The sequence below is a fragment of the Nyctereutes procyonoides genome, unplaced genomic scaffold (genome assembly GCF_905146905.1).
Source record: "Nyctereutes procyonoides isolate TBG_1078 unplaced genomic scaffold, NYPRO_anot_genome, whole genome shotgun sequence".
Classification (NCBI taxonomy): domain Eukaryota; kingdom Metazoa; phylum Chordata; class Mammalia; order Carnivora; family Canidae; genus Nyctereutes; species Nyctereutes procyonoides.
The window spans coordinates 12,650,565-12,668,823 of NW_026575033.1; the positions used below are offsets into that span (position 1 = coordinate 12,650,565).

Here is an 18,259-nt window from a genome sequence, read left to right on the forward strand (position 1 = left end):
GAACGGGTCTTGACTTTGATGTTCTTTACTATTCTTTAATGTTTTGAGAACTTAGGTAAGAGTCATTAATTTGTAAACTAACTATGTTAAATAGGAAGTAACTTTTCTGAAATCTTTAAGTTATAAGGCATTTCAGAATTTTTTAATATTTGTAGAAATAAAGATATTCTGTATCTGAATATTGCTCCTCTATTAATTTTTTTAATTAGGAAATCATTCGGAAAAAACAGATGACTATAATAGCCACTATGTCTTCTTCAGAAATGTTAGCATTTTGCTATAATTGCTTAAGAGATTAAAAAAAAATAAATTGTAGATGTAGTTGAAATGCCTCTCATAAAGTATTCTTATTTCTGCACAGGGTAGCCACTCCACTAAATTTGGTCTGCATCCAAATTTGTTTTTCTTTCTACATCACGTGTCTTTGTCCATAAATTATATATGATATTGTTATGTGTTTTAAAAATTTTATTGAAATGGTATCATTTGAATTTGATAGAGTGGAACTTATTCCTACTATCTTATGTTTTTTATTTTCCATGCTTCTTGCTCCCTCCCCCCCCCCCATTTGCTCTTTTCTGCGTAATTGATTAATTTTCTTCTCATTTTTCCTTTTTCCCCTGTGGGTTTGGAAGTTAACATTCTCTTTCGCACTTTAACTGCAAAATTGATTAATGAAATCTATAAAATTAATCAGAATTCTAGCTTCTTTCTGAGCAATCAAGGAACATTGAAAGTTTTAACTCTGCATGTTCTCTTCCCTTTTTTTATGTTATTTGTTATTAGTTATTTGCTCTTTATAAAACTTTACCAACTTGTAAATTTTTATTTTTTATTTATTTTTTATTTTATTTTTTTAAATAGATCTAGAATTTTTTTTTTAATTTTTATTTATTTATGATAGTCACACAGAGAAAGAGAGAGAGGCAGAGACACAGGCAGAGGGAGAAGGAGGCTCCATGCACCGGGAGCCTGACATGGGATTCGATCCCAGGTCTCCAGGATCATGCCCTGGGCCAAAGGCAGGCGCCAAACCACTGCACCACCCAGGGATCCCTTAAGTGATTTTTTTAGCGGTCTTTGCTTATGATTGCTTCTTAAATCTTAATACTTCCGAGTTTCTTTGGATAAAATAATAAAGTTCTATTCTTTCATAATATTTTTGACAATAGATTGTCATAGTAATGCTTTTCAGGTTTTGTTAAGTTTCTACCAGTCAGGTTTAAACAGGTATTTCTCATTTTCATCCTTTTGGTGGGTAAGATATCCTGCCTGGAACCTTCTACCTGCCCACTCACATCTGAATTTGAACTGCATGCTCTTTGAGCTTCTGCTGTATACCATTGATCTTTAGAGGATCTGTTCTTCCCTCTTTTTCCTTCCCTCCCTCTCCTTTCCTTCTCTGTGTGTGTTTCTCCTTTCTCTTCCTTCTCTTCTTTTCCCCTGGATGTTCCTTTTACTTAACATTCTATTCCTGTGTTAATTGATGCACTAGTCTCTGAGAAAATGAGTGTTAGTATCTTAGAGAGTTTTTTTCCCTACTAAATGTTTATTTTAGCTACTTAGTTTTCTTACCTTTTACTTGTTTTTGTTTGTATTTTCCATGTTAGAGGCTTTCCTCAAATGCTTGACAATCCATAGCTCTCTGCTCATAATTAAGAGTGGGGGACTAAATAAAGAGCTGTTTAGAAAGCCCTGAATGTATAGATGGGATTGTTGACTCTGAACTTCACTTTAGGGTCATCAGGGTAGGTTGTTTGTTAGAAAACCTTTAGCTTAAATACTTTTCTTCAACTAGTCAGATTCCCCACTGAGGAGTATCCTATCAGGAGTTTAGAAGTCTAGTTGCTGGTATCTTTGGGACTCCAGTATTATTATTATTACTTTATTCTTTTTTATTATTGAGTGGTATTCTGTTGTATGAATACACAATAATTTGTTTATCCACTTTTTTGTTTGATGGGTATACGGGTTTTTGATTTGGGGCGTTTAAGATTACTGTGAATATTGTTATAAGTGTTTCTATGGATTTATGCTTTTATTTCTCTTTCTAACTACTTAAGAGTAAAATTGCTGGTCATAGGGTAGATACATGTTTAATTTTATAAGAAATGACTTAAGTTCTCCATATTAGCTATACTATTTTCCACTTGTACTAGAAATGTTGGAGAGTTCAGTTCTTCAGCATTGTCAACATTTTGTATCATAAATCTTTTTGATTACAGTCCTTCTCATAGGTCTTGCTGTTTTGTTGTGGTTTTACCTTGCATTCTCCTGATGACTAATGAGATTGAGCATTTTTTATGTGCATATTGATATTTTCTTTTGTGTAGTGTGTGTTTAAATTTAAATCCATTTTTAAAAATTGGCTTGTTTTACTTGTTGATTTGTATTAGTTCCATACATTCTGAATCTTTTTTAAAGTATTAAAAGCTTAAGTAATTTTCCCATAGTCAGAAGAACTTTAATGCAAAATTTACTGTTAGCTAAATAGATGTTTTGATTTTTTATAGCTATCTAAAATATATTTTAGATGTGAATACTTTCATCAATAACTTTTTTAGTCCTTACCATTGTTTGGAATGTTTGAATGTTTACCAAAAGATAGTATCTAGTTTCTCCTTTTTTATGAAACATTTATGTTGTTATGTTGTATGATCTCCTACTTTTCAACTTCTTGGCACATTTTAATTTTTTTTTTTCTTTAATTCCCATCACTTATTTCACCCAGCCCCTCACTCACCTCCCTTTGGTAACCATCAGTTTGTTCCCTGTATTTGAGTCTGTGTCTTGGTTTGTCTTTCTCTCTCTCTCTCTCTCTTTTTTTCCTTTGCTCATTTGTTTTCTTAAATTCCACACATGATTTCACGTAGCATTATATTCTCTGGCTTTATCCATGTTGTTGCAAATGACAAGATTTCATTTTTTTTTGTGGCTGAATAATTATATATATATATCATATATATATATATCAGCTCTTCTTTATCCATCTATTGATGGACACTTAGACTTTTTCCTTAGTTTGGCTAGTGTATATAAATAATATTAAAATAGACAGAGGTGCATGCATCCCTTTGAATTGGTGTTTTTCTGTTCTTTGGGTAAAGTACCCAGTAGTGCAATTACTGGCTTAAAGAGTAGTTCTATTTTTAATTCTCTGAGGAAACTCCGTAATGTTTTCCAGAGTGGCCGCACCAGTTTGCATTCCCACTAACAGTGCGAGAGGTTTTCCCTTTCTCCATATCCTCGTCAACACTTGTGGTTTCTTAAGTTGTTGATTTTAGCCATTCTGACAGGTGTGAGATTGATACCTCATTATAATTTTGACTTGCATTTCCCTGATGATGTGTGATGTTGAGCATCTTTTCATGTTCATTTGACTATCCATTTCTCTTCTTTGGAGAAATGTCTGTTCATGTCTCCTGTCCATTATTTAATTTGATTCTTTGAGGAGTTTTTGGTTTAGAGTTGTATCAGTTCTTTATATTTTTGGGTACTAACTCTTTATCAGATATGTCGTTTACCATTATCTTCTTCCCTTTTCTAGGTTGACTTTTAGTTTGTTGGTTCTTTTCTTTGCTGTGGAGAAGCTTTTAATTTTGACGTAATCTCAGTAGTTTATTTTTACCTTTGTTTCCCTTACGTTGAGACATATCTAGAAAAATGTTGTCATGACCAATGTTAGAGAAATTACTAACTGTACTCTCTTCAGGGATTTATGTGGTTTCAGGTCTCACATTTAAGTCTTTAATCCATTTTGAGTTTTTGTGTTTGGTGAAAGAAAGTGGTCTAGCTTCCTTCTTTTGCAACGTAGCTGTCCAGTTTTTCCAACTCGATTTGTTGAAGAAACTATCTTTTTTTCCATTGGATATTCATTTCTCCTTTGTCAAAGATCAGTCATGTAAATGTGGGTTTATTTCTGAGTTTTATGTTCCATTGATCTCTGTTTATTTTTAGGCCAAACCATACTGTTTTAATTACTGCCATTTTGGTTTTGTGGGTTTTTTCAAAATTTTTTTATTGGAGTTCAATTTTGCTAACATATAGCATAATACCCGGTGCTCATCTCGTCAAGTGCCCCACCAGTGCCCATCACCCAGTCACTCCAAACCCCTGCCCACCTCCCTTTCCACCACCCCTTGTTCATTTCCCAGAGTTAGGAGTCTCTCATGTTCTGTCACCCTCACTGATATTTCCCACTCATTTTCTCTCCTTTCCCCTGTATCCCCTTTCACTATTTTTTGCATTCCCCAAATGAATGAGACCATATAATGTTTGTCCTTCTCTGATTGATGTACTTTACTCAGCATAATACTCTCCAGTTCCATCCACGTTGAAGCAAATGGTGGTATTACTGCCATTTTGTAATATAACTTGAAGTCCAGAATTGCAATACCTCCTGTTTTTTTTTTTTTTTCTTTTTCAAGATAGCTTTGGCTAGTTGAGGTCTTTTCTGACTCATACAAATTTTAGGATTGTTTGTTTTAGTTTTGTGAAAAATGCTGTTGGTATTTTGAAAGGAATTGCTTTAAATCTGTAGATGCGGGGATCCCTGGGTAGCTCAGCGGTTTAGCACCTGCCTTTGACCCAGGGCACGATCCTGGGGTCCCGGGATCGAGTCCTGCGTCGGGCTCCCGGCATGGAGCCTGCTTCTCCCTCCTCCTGTGTCTCTGCCTCTCTCTCTCTCTCTCTCAAAAATAAATAAATAAATCTTTAAAAAAATCTGTAGATGCTTTGGATGGTATAAACATCTTAACAATATTTGTTCTAAGCACGGAATGTCTTTCCATTTCTTTGTGTCCTCTTGAATTCATCAGTGTTTTTAGTTTTCAGAGTATAGGTCTTTTACCTCTTTAAGTTTATTCTTAGATATTTTATTGCTTTTGGTGCAGTTTTAAATGGGATTGTTTCCTTAATTTCACTTTCTACTGCTTTATTATTAGTGTATAGGAATGCAACAGATTTCTATACATTGATTTTTGTTCCTATGACTTTACTGACTACATTTATCAGTTCTGTAGGTTTTTGGTGGAGTCATTAGAGTTTTCTATGTGTAGTATCATTTCATCAGATAGTGAAAGTTTTGCTTCTTCCTTATCCACTTGGATGCCTATTATTTTTGTATGTTGTCTGATTGCTGTGGCTAGGACTTCTAGTACTATTTTGAATAAAAGCTGTGGAAGTGGATATCCTTGTCTTGTACCTGATCTTGGGAGGAAAGCTCTCAGTTTTTCATCACCAGTATAATGTTGGCTGCGGGTTTTTCATATAAGGCCTTTATCTGAGGTATGTTCCTCTAGACCTACTTTGCAGAGGATTTTTATCATGAATGGATCTTGTACTTTGTCACATGATTTTTCTGCATCTGTTGAGATACGATTATTTTTAAAGATTTTTATTAATTTGAGAGAGAGAGAGAGTGGGGGGAGAGGGAAGTAGACTCCTTATGAATAGGGAGCCCACCATGGGGCTCAGTCTCAGGACCCTGGAATCATGACAGGAGCCAAAGGTAGACACTTAACCAACTGAGACCCCAGGCACCCCCGATGGTGTGATTTTTACCCTTTCTTTTATTGATATGATTTATCATGTTGTTTTGTGAATATTGAACCACCCTTCTTTCTATCCCAGAAATACTCACACTTCATTGTGATGTATGATTTTTTAAATATATTGTTGGATTCAGTTAGTACTTTGTTCAGGATTTTTGCATCTATGCTCATGAGATATACTGACCTGTAGTATTCTTTTTTTGTGATGTCTTTATCTAGTTGGTATCAGGGTAATACTGGCCTCATAGAATGAATTTGGAAGCTTTCCTTCATCTTCTATTTTTTGGGATAGTTTAAGAAGAATAGGTATTACCTCTTCTTTAAATCTTCGGTAGAATTTGCCTGTGAAGCTGTCTGGTCGTGGACTTTTATTTTTTGGGGAGCTTTTTGATTACTGATTCAATTTTATTGCTGTTAATCGATCAGTTCAAATTTTCTATTTCTTCATGCTTCAGTTTTGGTAGGTTATATGTTTCCAGGAATTTATCCATTTCTTCTAAGTTGTCCAAATTGTTGGCATATGGGTTTTCATAATATTCTGTTATAATTGTTTGTATTTCTGTGGTGTTGGTTGTTATTTCTCCTCTTTCATTAATGATTTTATTTGGGTCCTCTCTTTTTTTTCTTCTTCTTCTTCTTCTTCTTCTTTTTTTTTAATGGCTAGAGGATTATCAATTTTGTTGATTGTTTCAGAGAACCACCAACTCTTGTTTTCATTGATCTGTTCTATTGTTTTTTAGTTTCTATATCATTTATTTCTGTTCCAATCTTTATTATTTCCTTCCTTTTGCTGGGTTTGGAATTTTTCTAATTCTCTAAGGTTAGGTTGTTTATTTGAGATTTTTCTTCTTGGGGTAGGCCTGTATTGCTATAAACTGCATATTTTTTGTAGTTAGCTAAAAGATAGCTCTGGAAAATCTAGGGGTTTAATTACTTTATATGTATTTTGAACCATTCCTCATATTTCCAGCTGCATTCTTCATCTGTGCCTTTCTAATTGCTTGGTGCCTTGAATTGCTTTTCTACCTTGGAAATTGAATTTCTAAATGTTTTCCTGGCTCTTCTACCTTGGAAATTGGAAATTCTATCTTGGAATGTCATACATCTGCCACAATTCTGTTGAGAAATCTCTTTTGTATGATCTCTTCTCTTGTACTTGTCCCTTGTATTTTTTTTTTTAAGATTTTATTTATTAATTCATTAGAGATACAGAGAGAGGCAGAAACACAGGCAGAGGGAAAAGCAGGCTCCATGCAGGGAGCCCTATGTGGGTCTTGATCCCGGGACTCCAGGATCATGCCCTGGGCCGAAGGCAGGCACTAAACTACTGAGCCCCCCAGGGATCCCCAATACTTGTCCCTTTTAAAAGACATTTTCTTAGGGTTTCAGGAGTTACCTGATATTAATATATGCTAGACACACACTTTTGTCTTACGTTTCTTGACAGAGAAAACTTGTGAGATTCATCCTTGTGCCTTCAGCCACATTTTAAGGCACACAACCATATTGTGAAGAGTATTATTAGCTGCTCTGTCATGCTAACTATCGAGAATTTCTTCTTTCTCCTTTGTTTTCCTCTGCACGGTTAGGATCTGTAAGTTAATAGCTTTTGTATATACCTGTTTAATATGAATGATTTGTTTTAGGGAAATTGGGATGCATCTTAAAATCGATGATGTTGACATTGGTTTTGTCTTAGTGGCACCTAAAATAATATCTCTTGCACTTGAAATAAGTAGTAAAGTGAAAGATAAAACTCTTATGCTTATCTTGGTGGGGAAATGAACCTCAGATATATTTAACATATTCCATTTGAAATCAGTACTTAAAGTAACTTTCCTTACTGAGTTAGATAAAATAGCGTTTCAGGTTTTTTCGGCAGTACATGGTCCTTCTCGTTTTTGGAAATAGTTCCTGTGAGAGAATGCTCATGTTGAAAATACTTAATACCTGGGCAGTAGTTTTATGGGTGCTTCGTTAAACTGTCAATTAAAAAAAAACTCAATTTATTGGGTGGTAAATCCATTTACAATCATAAGCACTCTTTGGTGTGTATAGACACGGCTATACCTATTACTCTAGATCAAAACAATGAAATTTTACCATATTGGTCTTATAATACAAAGCTGAAAAATATTTTATTTATGTTTATGTTTAATTGTGTTATGTCTTCCTTAAGCCTAATATATCATTACTGAAAAGTATTAGTATTTTCTTTCTACTATCTCAGTGCCAAATCTAAACTGCCATGTTTTCTACTTTAAAGTCTTCCCCCAGCCACTCCTAATTATTAAATCTTTAATTTCTTCTATGTTCCCTTTGGCCTTAGTTCAGTTACATGGACTTGCTTTGTGGTCTTTCTTGTAATCTTATTTCTTGGTGGCTGATATATTTATTTTACTCTTTCAGAAACTTTACTCACGGTTTCCCTAGTTAAAGTCATATACTACTTAGTTCACTTATATGGTTTAGTTAATGAGGTTAAGAACTCCTTAATAACTATTACTCAGCTCTCCAATAGGGAGGGGTTTTACTACTCAGTTGCATTTAAACTACTGTATTTGACTAAAGGACTGACCTTCATTTCTATTCCTTCTCTGCTCTTAATTTTCTTGAAACCTTGAAGAACCTTCTATTTAGGTTTGTTTTATTGTGGTTTACTTTCAAAGGACTTATGCAATCTTTTAAAACATTTTAATTGTTAACGTTCCATTTTAATCGAATAAAATTTTGTCTTTCAGAGTATCTTAAAGTGAGGTCACACGATCCTGAGGAAGCTATTAGACATGATGTTATTGTGTCTATAGTTACAGCTGCTAAAAAGGATATTCTTCTGGTCAATGATCACTTACTTAATTTTGTGAGAGAGAGAACGTTAGACAAACGGGTAAGTAGGAATAATAATTAGTAGGCATTCACTTTGAATACTTGAAGCTTAACAGTATTTCATTTGAAAATACTGAGATGAAGATGTAATTAGCCCTTTTTTAGGGGGCCATTTTAATATTTAAAATAATGTTAATGAGAAGGTTTTATTTTTTTGGTTACATAAAATTTTGTTAGTATTTAAAAGTCAGATTATTTATTCTCTTCTTAAAAATGAGATGGCTCTAAATGATAGATGTTTTGCCTGGGCACTAATAAGTTACTTGTAAAGGCCTCTGACACAGCTTCTTATGTTGTTGGGTTGTTTTTTTTTTTCCCCCATATGGGTATCAGTTGATAGTCCTTTAGCTGGTTGTATTATAATTTCTGTGGAGTAGAAAATAACATGTTTTCAACTTGGAAAAGCTAAGCCTATCAGAGCAGCATGCTTTTAGGCTATTGTCTGTGACCCTAAACCTTTCTTCTTGAGTGAGCACCCACTAGCTGCACTCAGTAATCATTGGCTTCTTAAGAAAGGTACTGTGTTGTCTTATTCTTGTATTCATATTGCCTGAAGTATATTAAACAGTCAGTAAAGTGTAGAAGTAAATGTTCCCTCTCTCCTTATCCCCATCGCCTTTCCTTTGTGATAAGAGTTTTACTGGACTTACTAAGCTTGAGTAATTTTTTTAAAGAATGAAAATCATTGATGTATTTGAGGGTTAATTAGCAAAGAAGGTGAGAGGTCTGTTGGTAGTTATGGATAGCTTTGACTAGGTAAATACATTATGACATTTTAATAGTTGCTTATAAGGTTGATTGTGCTGTCTTCATTTAATGCTCTCTTTGATAATGCTGGTTGTGAGTGAAGAATAGATGGGCAGGAATTGTATAGTTTTCCCTCCAAATCTATTGAGTATTCAGAACAACTTATTTTAACTAATAAATTTAGACTTGTCCTTATTGAATATTTCATAGGGTATTAATGAAAAGGCCAAAAGGCATAGAGAAGGAAGAGGAGATTGGCCTCGTAGTAGGATAACAGCCTTCTAAGTGTTCAAGTAGTCTTTTTCTTTGTTACACTTAGAATTTGAGCCTAGTGTCTGTGTATTATTGGGGTTTCAAAAATTCACATAATTTTTGATAATCATGTTGTATTCATCATAGGGCTGCTTGGTTCATTCATATAAATATTAATTGTGTATCAAAAATAATTGAACATATTTATGTTGTTGGCAGTATTAGAATATGCTCTATCTTTAAATTCTCCTTAAAGCAGAAGTTTGGGGAATTAGAGATAAGATAGAGAATTAGAAAGTTTCTGCAAACAAATTGAATTCTTATTTTATGAGTAAGGCTTTTAAAGTATTTTATTTCAGTATGTATCAGTCAGTGGATGGATGAGGTAAGGACTGTTCTTAATCTGCTGTAAGTAATTGAAAGAAAAACCAAGGGAAGAATATCACTATGAAAGACAGACTGCAAATGAAAAAAAAAAATCTGTGCACCTTCATGAAGTTCTAAACATTACTAACATCCTTCTGATTGTGGTGCTGTTTGTGTAAAATTAAAGAATAAACCCATCCCAAGATAATTAAGCAGTATTAGATATACTATAGCAAATAGATGTTTTATGAGACTGACGCACTGCGCTGAGGCACCTGCAAAATAGGTATTTTAAAAAATAGTTTAATACATTTCTCTTCCACTTGAGCTTGATTCTCAAATACACAAAATGAACCGAGTGTCTTTACTGAGCATTTGATAAAACCAATATCATGTATCTTTAATTGAAGTATGTTTAATATACACCATCAATTAGAAGAAGCATATAAGGGATAGGTCACAATTAACTCATTCTTTGCCTTTTAAAATTTGGTAGCATACTTTCACTCACCAATTCTAAGTGACTTTATGTGATTTTGATTAACTTTTGTTTTTTAGGGGAAGGTGAAGGGTGTAAGATATTAAAACATTAAAGTTCTGTATTCATGTTGCTGTGTCTGTACCTTACATAGTAGATCTATTAAAGTGATAGTTGTGTTTTTTTCATAGTCATTATAAATTGATATCCTATAACTGAGGATTGATGAAGATATATTGTGTAAAGTAACTTAAAAACAAGAAAACAGACTTTCCTGCAATATAATGTGAGCATTTTTAAATTATAAGAAAGCACTTTTGTTTTTACTTTAAGTGGAGAGTTCGTAAGGAAGCCATGATGGGACTTGCCCAAATTTATAAGAAGTATGCTTTACAATCAGCAGCTGGAAAAGATGCTGCAAAACAGATTTCATGGATCAAAGACAAATTGCTACATATATACTACCAAAATAGTATTGATGATCGGTAAGTAGAGGACACCATATGTAAAATATATGGTGCTTTTGGTGTATTTAACTATTGTTGATCTGTTGTTTTAGGCAAGCTATTTTCTTTGTTACTTTAAAGGCTCTCGGTTTTTACTGCAAGTCAAAGGTAGTGACTAGTTTTCTTCCCACCAAAGCCATAAACGAAGCAGTAATGTATGTATAACTTTAGGGAGGGATAACAGCTTTTATGTTCCTTTTTGTATACTATTTTTAGACAGCAGTACTTAAAAGTAGAAATGTGTGTAAAAATTTAAATTTTATTTCAGAGATTATTTTTCAAATAAAATATTTTCAAATAAATGAAAATATATCCCTTGTATTATAGACATTTTAAATAAATAGTTTCTACTAAAGGATAAAAAGCCAGTTTATAATTTTATTTGAAATACACTATCTGAATATAGTCTTTGTGTTTTTCTATTGCAGTATAAGGTTAGATCTTGTATGGATCCTAACCATTTAGTAGTTAATAGATCTGTGAATCCTGCTTGTAGTCTGAATTGATTTCACTTGATTGAATTTGTTTTAAATTGTTAGATCCAAATGATCTTGCCTATTATATATCAGAATGAGAAAATTAAGAACCTTACAATTTTAAGAGTTAGAGAAACTAGAAACTCAATGTCTTAGGTTAACATTATCTAAGAAAGTTCATAGTTACTATCTTTATAAAATTGACATTTTTAGACTTTTTGAGTGTACAGCGTCATTGCATGGAGATTTGCATTATTATTATGACTAACCAAGTCTTTGTTCATGATGCTTATACAAAAACCCAGAAGAATCTTAAAAATGTCAAATGTGAATTTGTCACTTGGAAGGACCTGGTGTAGTTTCAGATAAGGAAATTGAGTTCCTCATATACACTCAAGGTCATGCAGAGGTAGTTATCTTAGCTGGATATGACTGTTGCCAGTGCATCCAATTAAATCTTTTTTCAGCCCCCCTTCTTACAGAAGGAAATTATTGATTTGGAAATCTCATCTCCACTCAGAAAGCAGAAACTTCTTTTTATATGTATTTTTTGTGTGTTTTGGAATTTTTTATACAAATTTAATACATTAAAAAAATAATTACAGTACCTTCTCTGTTTTTGTAGGTTGCTTGTTGAACGGATCTTTGCCCAATATATGGTTCCTCACAATTTGGAAACTACAGAACGGATGAAGTGCTTATATTACTTGTATGCCACACTGGATTTAAATGCTGTGAAGTATGTTTCAAATGTCCAGTTTTGTTCTTTCATCTTTTTCAGTGTACTGGATTTTATGGGGGAATAAAACACAACTATATTTTTAAATGTTAACAATTTACATAATGTAAACTTTGTTTAAATTGTCAGATACAATAAAATACTTGGCTGTTTTTTCAGAAGGTAGATTAACCAGGATTCAGAGATTAACAGGGATTTTTTTTAAGCAATTAAAAAAATATAACTGCTTGACATGGAGTCTTTCAGGATTTGATTTTTTTTTTTTCCCCTGGACATTCATATTACTGTTTCAAGAAGTATTGATGTACCCTTTTGATTGTCTTTTCCTTAAGGTGTTAAGAAGGTACATATTGAGAAAATCCTACCACCTTATTTTGACCTGATACCGATTTGAAATTTGCTGTAGGGCAGTAGGGTACATATTTTTATGCTACATAGCATCAACATAGTGTTACAGTTTGGCATTCGGGTAAGCACAGATATATTTGTATGACCATTTTTAATTCAGAAAATACTTGTGAGTGCCTGTATCTTAAGGAATTGGAATTTGGACATGGGAGAGACATTGCTAATTGAATCATACTGAGGGTTAGGAAATTGAGGCCTAGAGATTGATTTCCTCTAGGTTTTAGAAAATGTAGAATCTTTGCATTCCAGTAAATGTAGTTACAAGTGTTGGGGATTAAATGTTCAGAAATTGGAAGTCTATGGAGCTGTATATAATTTTCATTCCTACATCTGCTTAATGGGACTTTTGACTTTCCTCCCTCCATGGAAATAATTATATGTGCTATTTATATCTTTCATAGAAACATTGAAGTAAAGGTTATAGAAGGAGAAATGTAAATTCCTTATTACCTGCTGTATTTCAGGCAGAAGAGTATGTATTATCAATGGCTGCTTTTGTGCTTTAACAGCAGAATTGAGTAGTTTCAACAGAGACTGTATTGTATGGTCCACAAAGCTTAAAATATTTATTATCTGGCCTTTTATAGAAAAGCTTGCCAACCCTTCATGTAAGTGATATTTTTCTTGTCTTTCACATGAGAAACTGAATCCCAGAGGTCAGTTAATTTGCACAAAATCACACAAATTAGTAAGAGACAAAGTCAGGATTTGAATTCTATTCTGCCTGGTTCCAAAATTCATTCTTTTTCTACTGCATACAGTAAAATATGTTGCTACCATATTTAGTTGATTTTAAAACATAAGATTGTCATATACTAACACCTCTAGAATTAGAATATATCCTCATCTTCTTAGTGCAGTTGATGGCTTCTTAGAATGAATGAGATAGATGTCGTATTTGAAACAGCTTATGTGAAATCATATCTAGCCTTCTTGACTCGGCTCATCCGTCATTCATGGATAAAATAGAAGATACTCTCAAGCAAAAAATGAGAGTTCACTCATATATCCTACTTGAAATTACTAAAGAATAATAATTTCTTTTGGCAAAAAGGAAGTTAAATCCAGAAGGAAGGAATACAATGCAAAAAGTGAAAAAATTTTCAAAGACTTTTGTACCTCTAAATAATCAGTGCAATAAATCAATAACAAAATTTTCTTTACAAGGAAAGGAAGTATAGATTAAAAAGTAGGTTAGCATCTAGGCTGATACTTAGCCAGCACTTACTTCCTGGAACCGTATGTATGTTCTCTTGAGAGTCCTTGATTTCTTACACCAACCCACTCTCCCCTGTCCCTGGGCACAGTGAAATGACCTTCTGGCCCTTGTTCTTCTGCCAGCAGTTCTGATTGATTGGTGCTGTGCCTTTGTGAAAAATTTTGAATACTAGGTAGACCCTATCAGATAACAGCATGTAAGATGGTAGCTGTAATGTTCTGTGGTTCTTTTATCATAGAAGAGTGAGTGACCCTCTTCTATCATAAAGAGAAGAGTGATTGATTAATTAGGCTGTAAATTAAGTATGCAAATTAAAATTTTGAGTTGCTCTAAGAGAATAGAATTGGGATGTATAACTTCCAAACCCATAGGAACAAAAAAGAATTAATGAAAGCTTTAATATGAGAAATGGAAAATAAAATTAAAAGATAATTGTAAATGGAAAATACTAAATAGCAGTTATAAAGCTATATATATCAGGGCCGCCTTGGTGGCTCAGTCATGATCTCAGGGCTGTGAGATGGATCCCTACGACTTCCCACCCTTCTTCTGACTCTCACTGATCGTATGCTCTCTTTTCCTGTCTCTCTCTCTCAAATAAGTCTTTAAACAAAACTATAACATATGATTCATCAGTTAAATAACAAGTATGTTTGATTGAATTAAAAAGTAAAAATGCTAATCGCAAGAAATACACTGAAAAATACTGACATAGAAAAGTCTAAAGTAAATCCCAATCTGTGGACCAGTTGATTTTGCAAAAATGGTTGGTGAGTCAATAGATTTTTAACTGTTTTAAGTTAAAACACTTAAAATATTTTAATATTTTAAGCGATTTTTAAAATTTTAATCAATATTTTGGAATTGACCAACTGTAAATCTAATACTTAACAGTTTATTACTTTAGTACTTTAAATTTACATTTGTGAATTATTTCTCCAAAAGTCTTTACATTTATTGTTATGAAATATTTAATGCATACAAAGAAATCACATGAGTTTCAAACTATAGTAATTAAATAAATATTTTGTGAATCTACACCCATCTTGTGAACTCCTGTCCTTTTCATCCTCCTGTCCTCCACACAGAGGAAACTATTATCCTTAATTATGTATTTTTTATTTCCTTTTAAAAAATAGTTTTATCATGGTGGCTCAGTAAGATAAGTGGTTGAGTCCTGATTTCAGCTTAGGTCATGATCTCCGGGTCCTGGGATCGAGCCCTGTGTCGAGCTCTGAGCTCAGTGTGGAGTCTATGTACCCCTCTCCCTTTGCCCCTCCCCCTGCTCTGTTTTTTCTCTCAAATAAATAAATTCTGTAAAAAATGGTTTTATCTTAGGTATTATCCCTCAATAATATTTATTTTTGCTTATTTTTGAGCTTTATGAGAGTGGAGTAATTGTGGGTATAGTCTTTTGTGACCTCCTCCCCCGCCCCGTTTTGTTATGTTCCTCAGATTCATCCATAACATACATAGCTTGTTGGTCATTCATTTTCACTATGGTATAGAAATACATTATGTCACAATTATATCCTGTTATCTTGTCATTGGAAATTGGAGTCAGTGGAAAGAATTGGTATCCCCCCCCCCTTTTTTAACTAATACAAAAGTAGTGCCACTATGAGCAGTTTTCAATTTAGAGTACACATGCAATGGTCTCTCTAAGGTATGATTATGAATGGTTCACAAATTTGGCTGTATAATTACTTAGAGAGGTTTAAACAATACTGACAACCTGAATCTCACCTTCACAGATTCTCATTTAATTAGTCTGAAGTGTTGCTTTGGCATGGGGTTTTTAGAAAAGTTTCTATAGATTCTAATGGGCAACCAAGGTTTGGAATCACTGATACATAGCTCGGAGTAGAATTGCTGAGTGTGTACATTGTCAGCATTATAAACTAGTATCAAAATATTTTCCAATGATTATGTTCATTTGTTTTCCCACCAGTGGTTTGCAGTTTTCTGTGTTTTTATAAACATTATCAGACATCTTACTTTTTGTGAATCTTTTGGGTCTTAAATTTTGTCTCCTCTTTTTTTTTTTTTCATTTTTGTGAATAGTAGTAAGCTTGATGTTTTCCATAATGTTTCTAATATTGTCACAGTCCTCACAACTCTGTATTATAACATCTGACCTACTTTCTTTATTTACATTACCATTCTAGTCCAGAAGCCGTTTGAATTTGTAATCTCGAATTAGTTTGAAAGACACTTAAAAATGGCTGCTTGGCAGGCAGGTTCATGGTGAGAACTTGTTTGATAAGATCGATCTATCTTTCTTTCTTTCTTTCTTTCTTTCTTTCTTTCTTTCTTTCTTTCTTTCTTTCAGATCTTATTCTGTGGCCATGTTTTTTTGGGGAATACTTCCTTTATTTAAAAATTTTTGATGTGTTAGCAGTTTCGTAAGCCCCTCAGTTAACTAAATATCTTTTTTAAGATTTATTTGAAAGAGAGGAAAATGCACACATGCATGCACAAGAGAGAATTTTCAAGCAGATTCCCTGCAGATTGGGGAGGCCTACGCATAGATCTTGATCCTACAACCCTGAGATCATGACCAAACCTAAACCAAGAGTTTAATGGACTGAGCTTAACGGACTGAGCCACCTAGGTGCCCCACTAAATATCTTGATTAATGAAAAGGAGAACATAGGCAGGTTTGAGTACTCTCCGATCCTGGTATGTGTTGACACTTCCCTCAAGTTGCCTAAAACAACTGTTAGTGAGTGACAAGAGTTAGTGGTAGTTTCATGTGTTCTGGTTATAATGTCCTTCATCAGGCAGACCCTCATCTAGACCGTTTTTGTACTGCTGAGTCAGGTGGGTAGTTTGCCAGCTGGGAGTGGAATGTTAGAGGGGAGGTTCTTTTCAACTTTTGTATGGGTTTCTGATGCTACCCAAGGGTAACTTTTTTCTTTGAATTAGTGAGAAGAGTAGACAGATAGCAACTGTAAGAGTATCTGTGCTCTCACCAAATTTTTTACATTTATTTTAGTGACAGAGACCTGGAGTTTCGACTCATACCAAATTGTATTTGTCTTCCTGTTGTGGTGATATTATTTCTACTATTTTTTTTTCTTTTTAAAGGACTATTTGGGAAGACAAACACAAGGACAAATTGTCTTTGATGCTTAAGATAATTTTATTAAAGGATTTGAAGATGGTTTCCCTAAAAATATAATACAAAATCTTAGTGTTGGTCACTTTTTGACTTACACTATAGCCATAAGAGTTTATAATGAGCTTTAGAATTGCTTCAGATTTCATCTTTAAACTAATAAATAGCTGTTAGAAGTATAATAATTTCTGCTTTATTTTAAGTGAAGGCAAGTTTCAAAATCCAGGTCTGTCAGAGTTGTAATTAATGATGAAGTGTTAGGAAGCAAGAGACAATTCATTGACTTTAGAGTTCAGGAGTAATTTCACAGATGACTACTTACTCTGTTTCTTTGAAAATTATTTTAATTACATAACTCTTACTTAGCTATTAGATTTTTACAGTCCTCTGTATTCTGATCATTTTTCTTTTAATGTCTACATTCTTAAAGTGTACCAATTAAATTTTTAATGGAAATTTAATAACTTGAAAACAGTATAATTATTTTTAAATTTAACTTCTAAGATAAAATGCTTTTGCTTTGCTAGTACCATTTTGAGATGACCACTGTAAAGGAATTTAAGTGTCCAAATTTAAACTAATTTCTATAAAAATATCCAAAGGTATTCTTAAAATACAGTATTAAGGAGGAAAATGAAAAATTTTAACAATGAATTCTCTATCAAAAAAAAGGTGGTTTTATATGCTTTTGTGTACTCTATTACTGTTTTATGGCAGTGCTTCATATCTGTGATAGTGGAGGTTCAAAGTGTAGGTAATTGAAAACAATAATGAAAAGTATTTGGGTTTGCAAAATTTCCTTCTGAAATACTAAAATATGTATGATTTTGAATTCTGTAACAATATTTCAGTAACATTAACTGTTCTCATGATTTATGTATTTTTTCTTGAGTATGTATATAATCTTTTTAGATTTAAATTTCTGTTAGAAAACAAAGTATTTAAGAGTATTAAGAGGACATCAAAAATTCTGCCATATAAAAATAATCACTTATATATAATATGTAAATACACATATTTGTATAACCCAATATATATAGCATGTAAATGTCTAACTTAGATTGTATATATATGTTTATATATAATATATGGAACATATAGAATATGTTATAGTTAAATATTACATGTAATGTTTTACTTAATTTGTATAATATATATAATTTATATAATATGTGTTATTTAGTTAACTATGTGATATCTATACTTCAGACTGTAGACCTCAGTGAGTCCTTAAAAATCTAAACACATAGGGTACCTGGATGGCTCAGTTGGTTGGGCTTTCTACTCTTGGTTTTGACTCAGGTCATGATATCAGGGTCATGAATTTTTTTTTTTTTTAAGATTTATTTATTTATTCATGAGAAACACAGAAAGAGAGAGGCAGAGACATAGGCAAAGGAAGAAGCAGGTTCTTCACAGGAGCCTGATGCAGGACTCCATCCTGGATTCCAGGATCATGACCTGAGCTGAAGGCAGCTGCCCAACTGCTGAGCCACCCAGGCATCCCAG

The 18,259-nt window shown here is 33.2% G+C and overlaps 1 protein-coding gene across 6 annotated transcripts in view; it reads left to right on the forward strand.

Annotated features, from left to right (window-relative positions):
- Positions 1-18,259, forward strand: part of PDS5B (PDS5 cohesin associated factor B) — a 180,215-nt gene that overhangs the window by 84,334 nt on the left and 77,622 nt on the right. For all 6 annotated transcript variants that reach the window (XM_055317387.1, XM_055317388.1, XM_055317391.1 and 3 more), the window contains exons 11-13: positions 8,294-8,439; positions 10,615-10,766; positions 11,889-12,002. In XM_055317387.1, the coding sequence (XP_055173362.1) occupies positions 8,294-8,439; positions 10,615-10,766; positions 11,889-12,002 (412 nt within the window). The remainder of the gene's footprint in view (positions 1-8,293; positions 8,440-10,614; positions 10,767-11,888; positions 12,003-18,259) is intronic.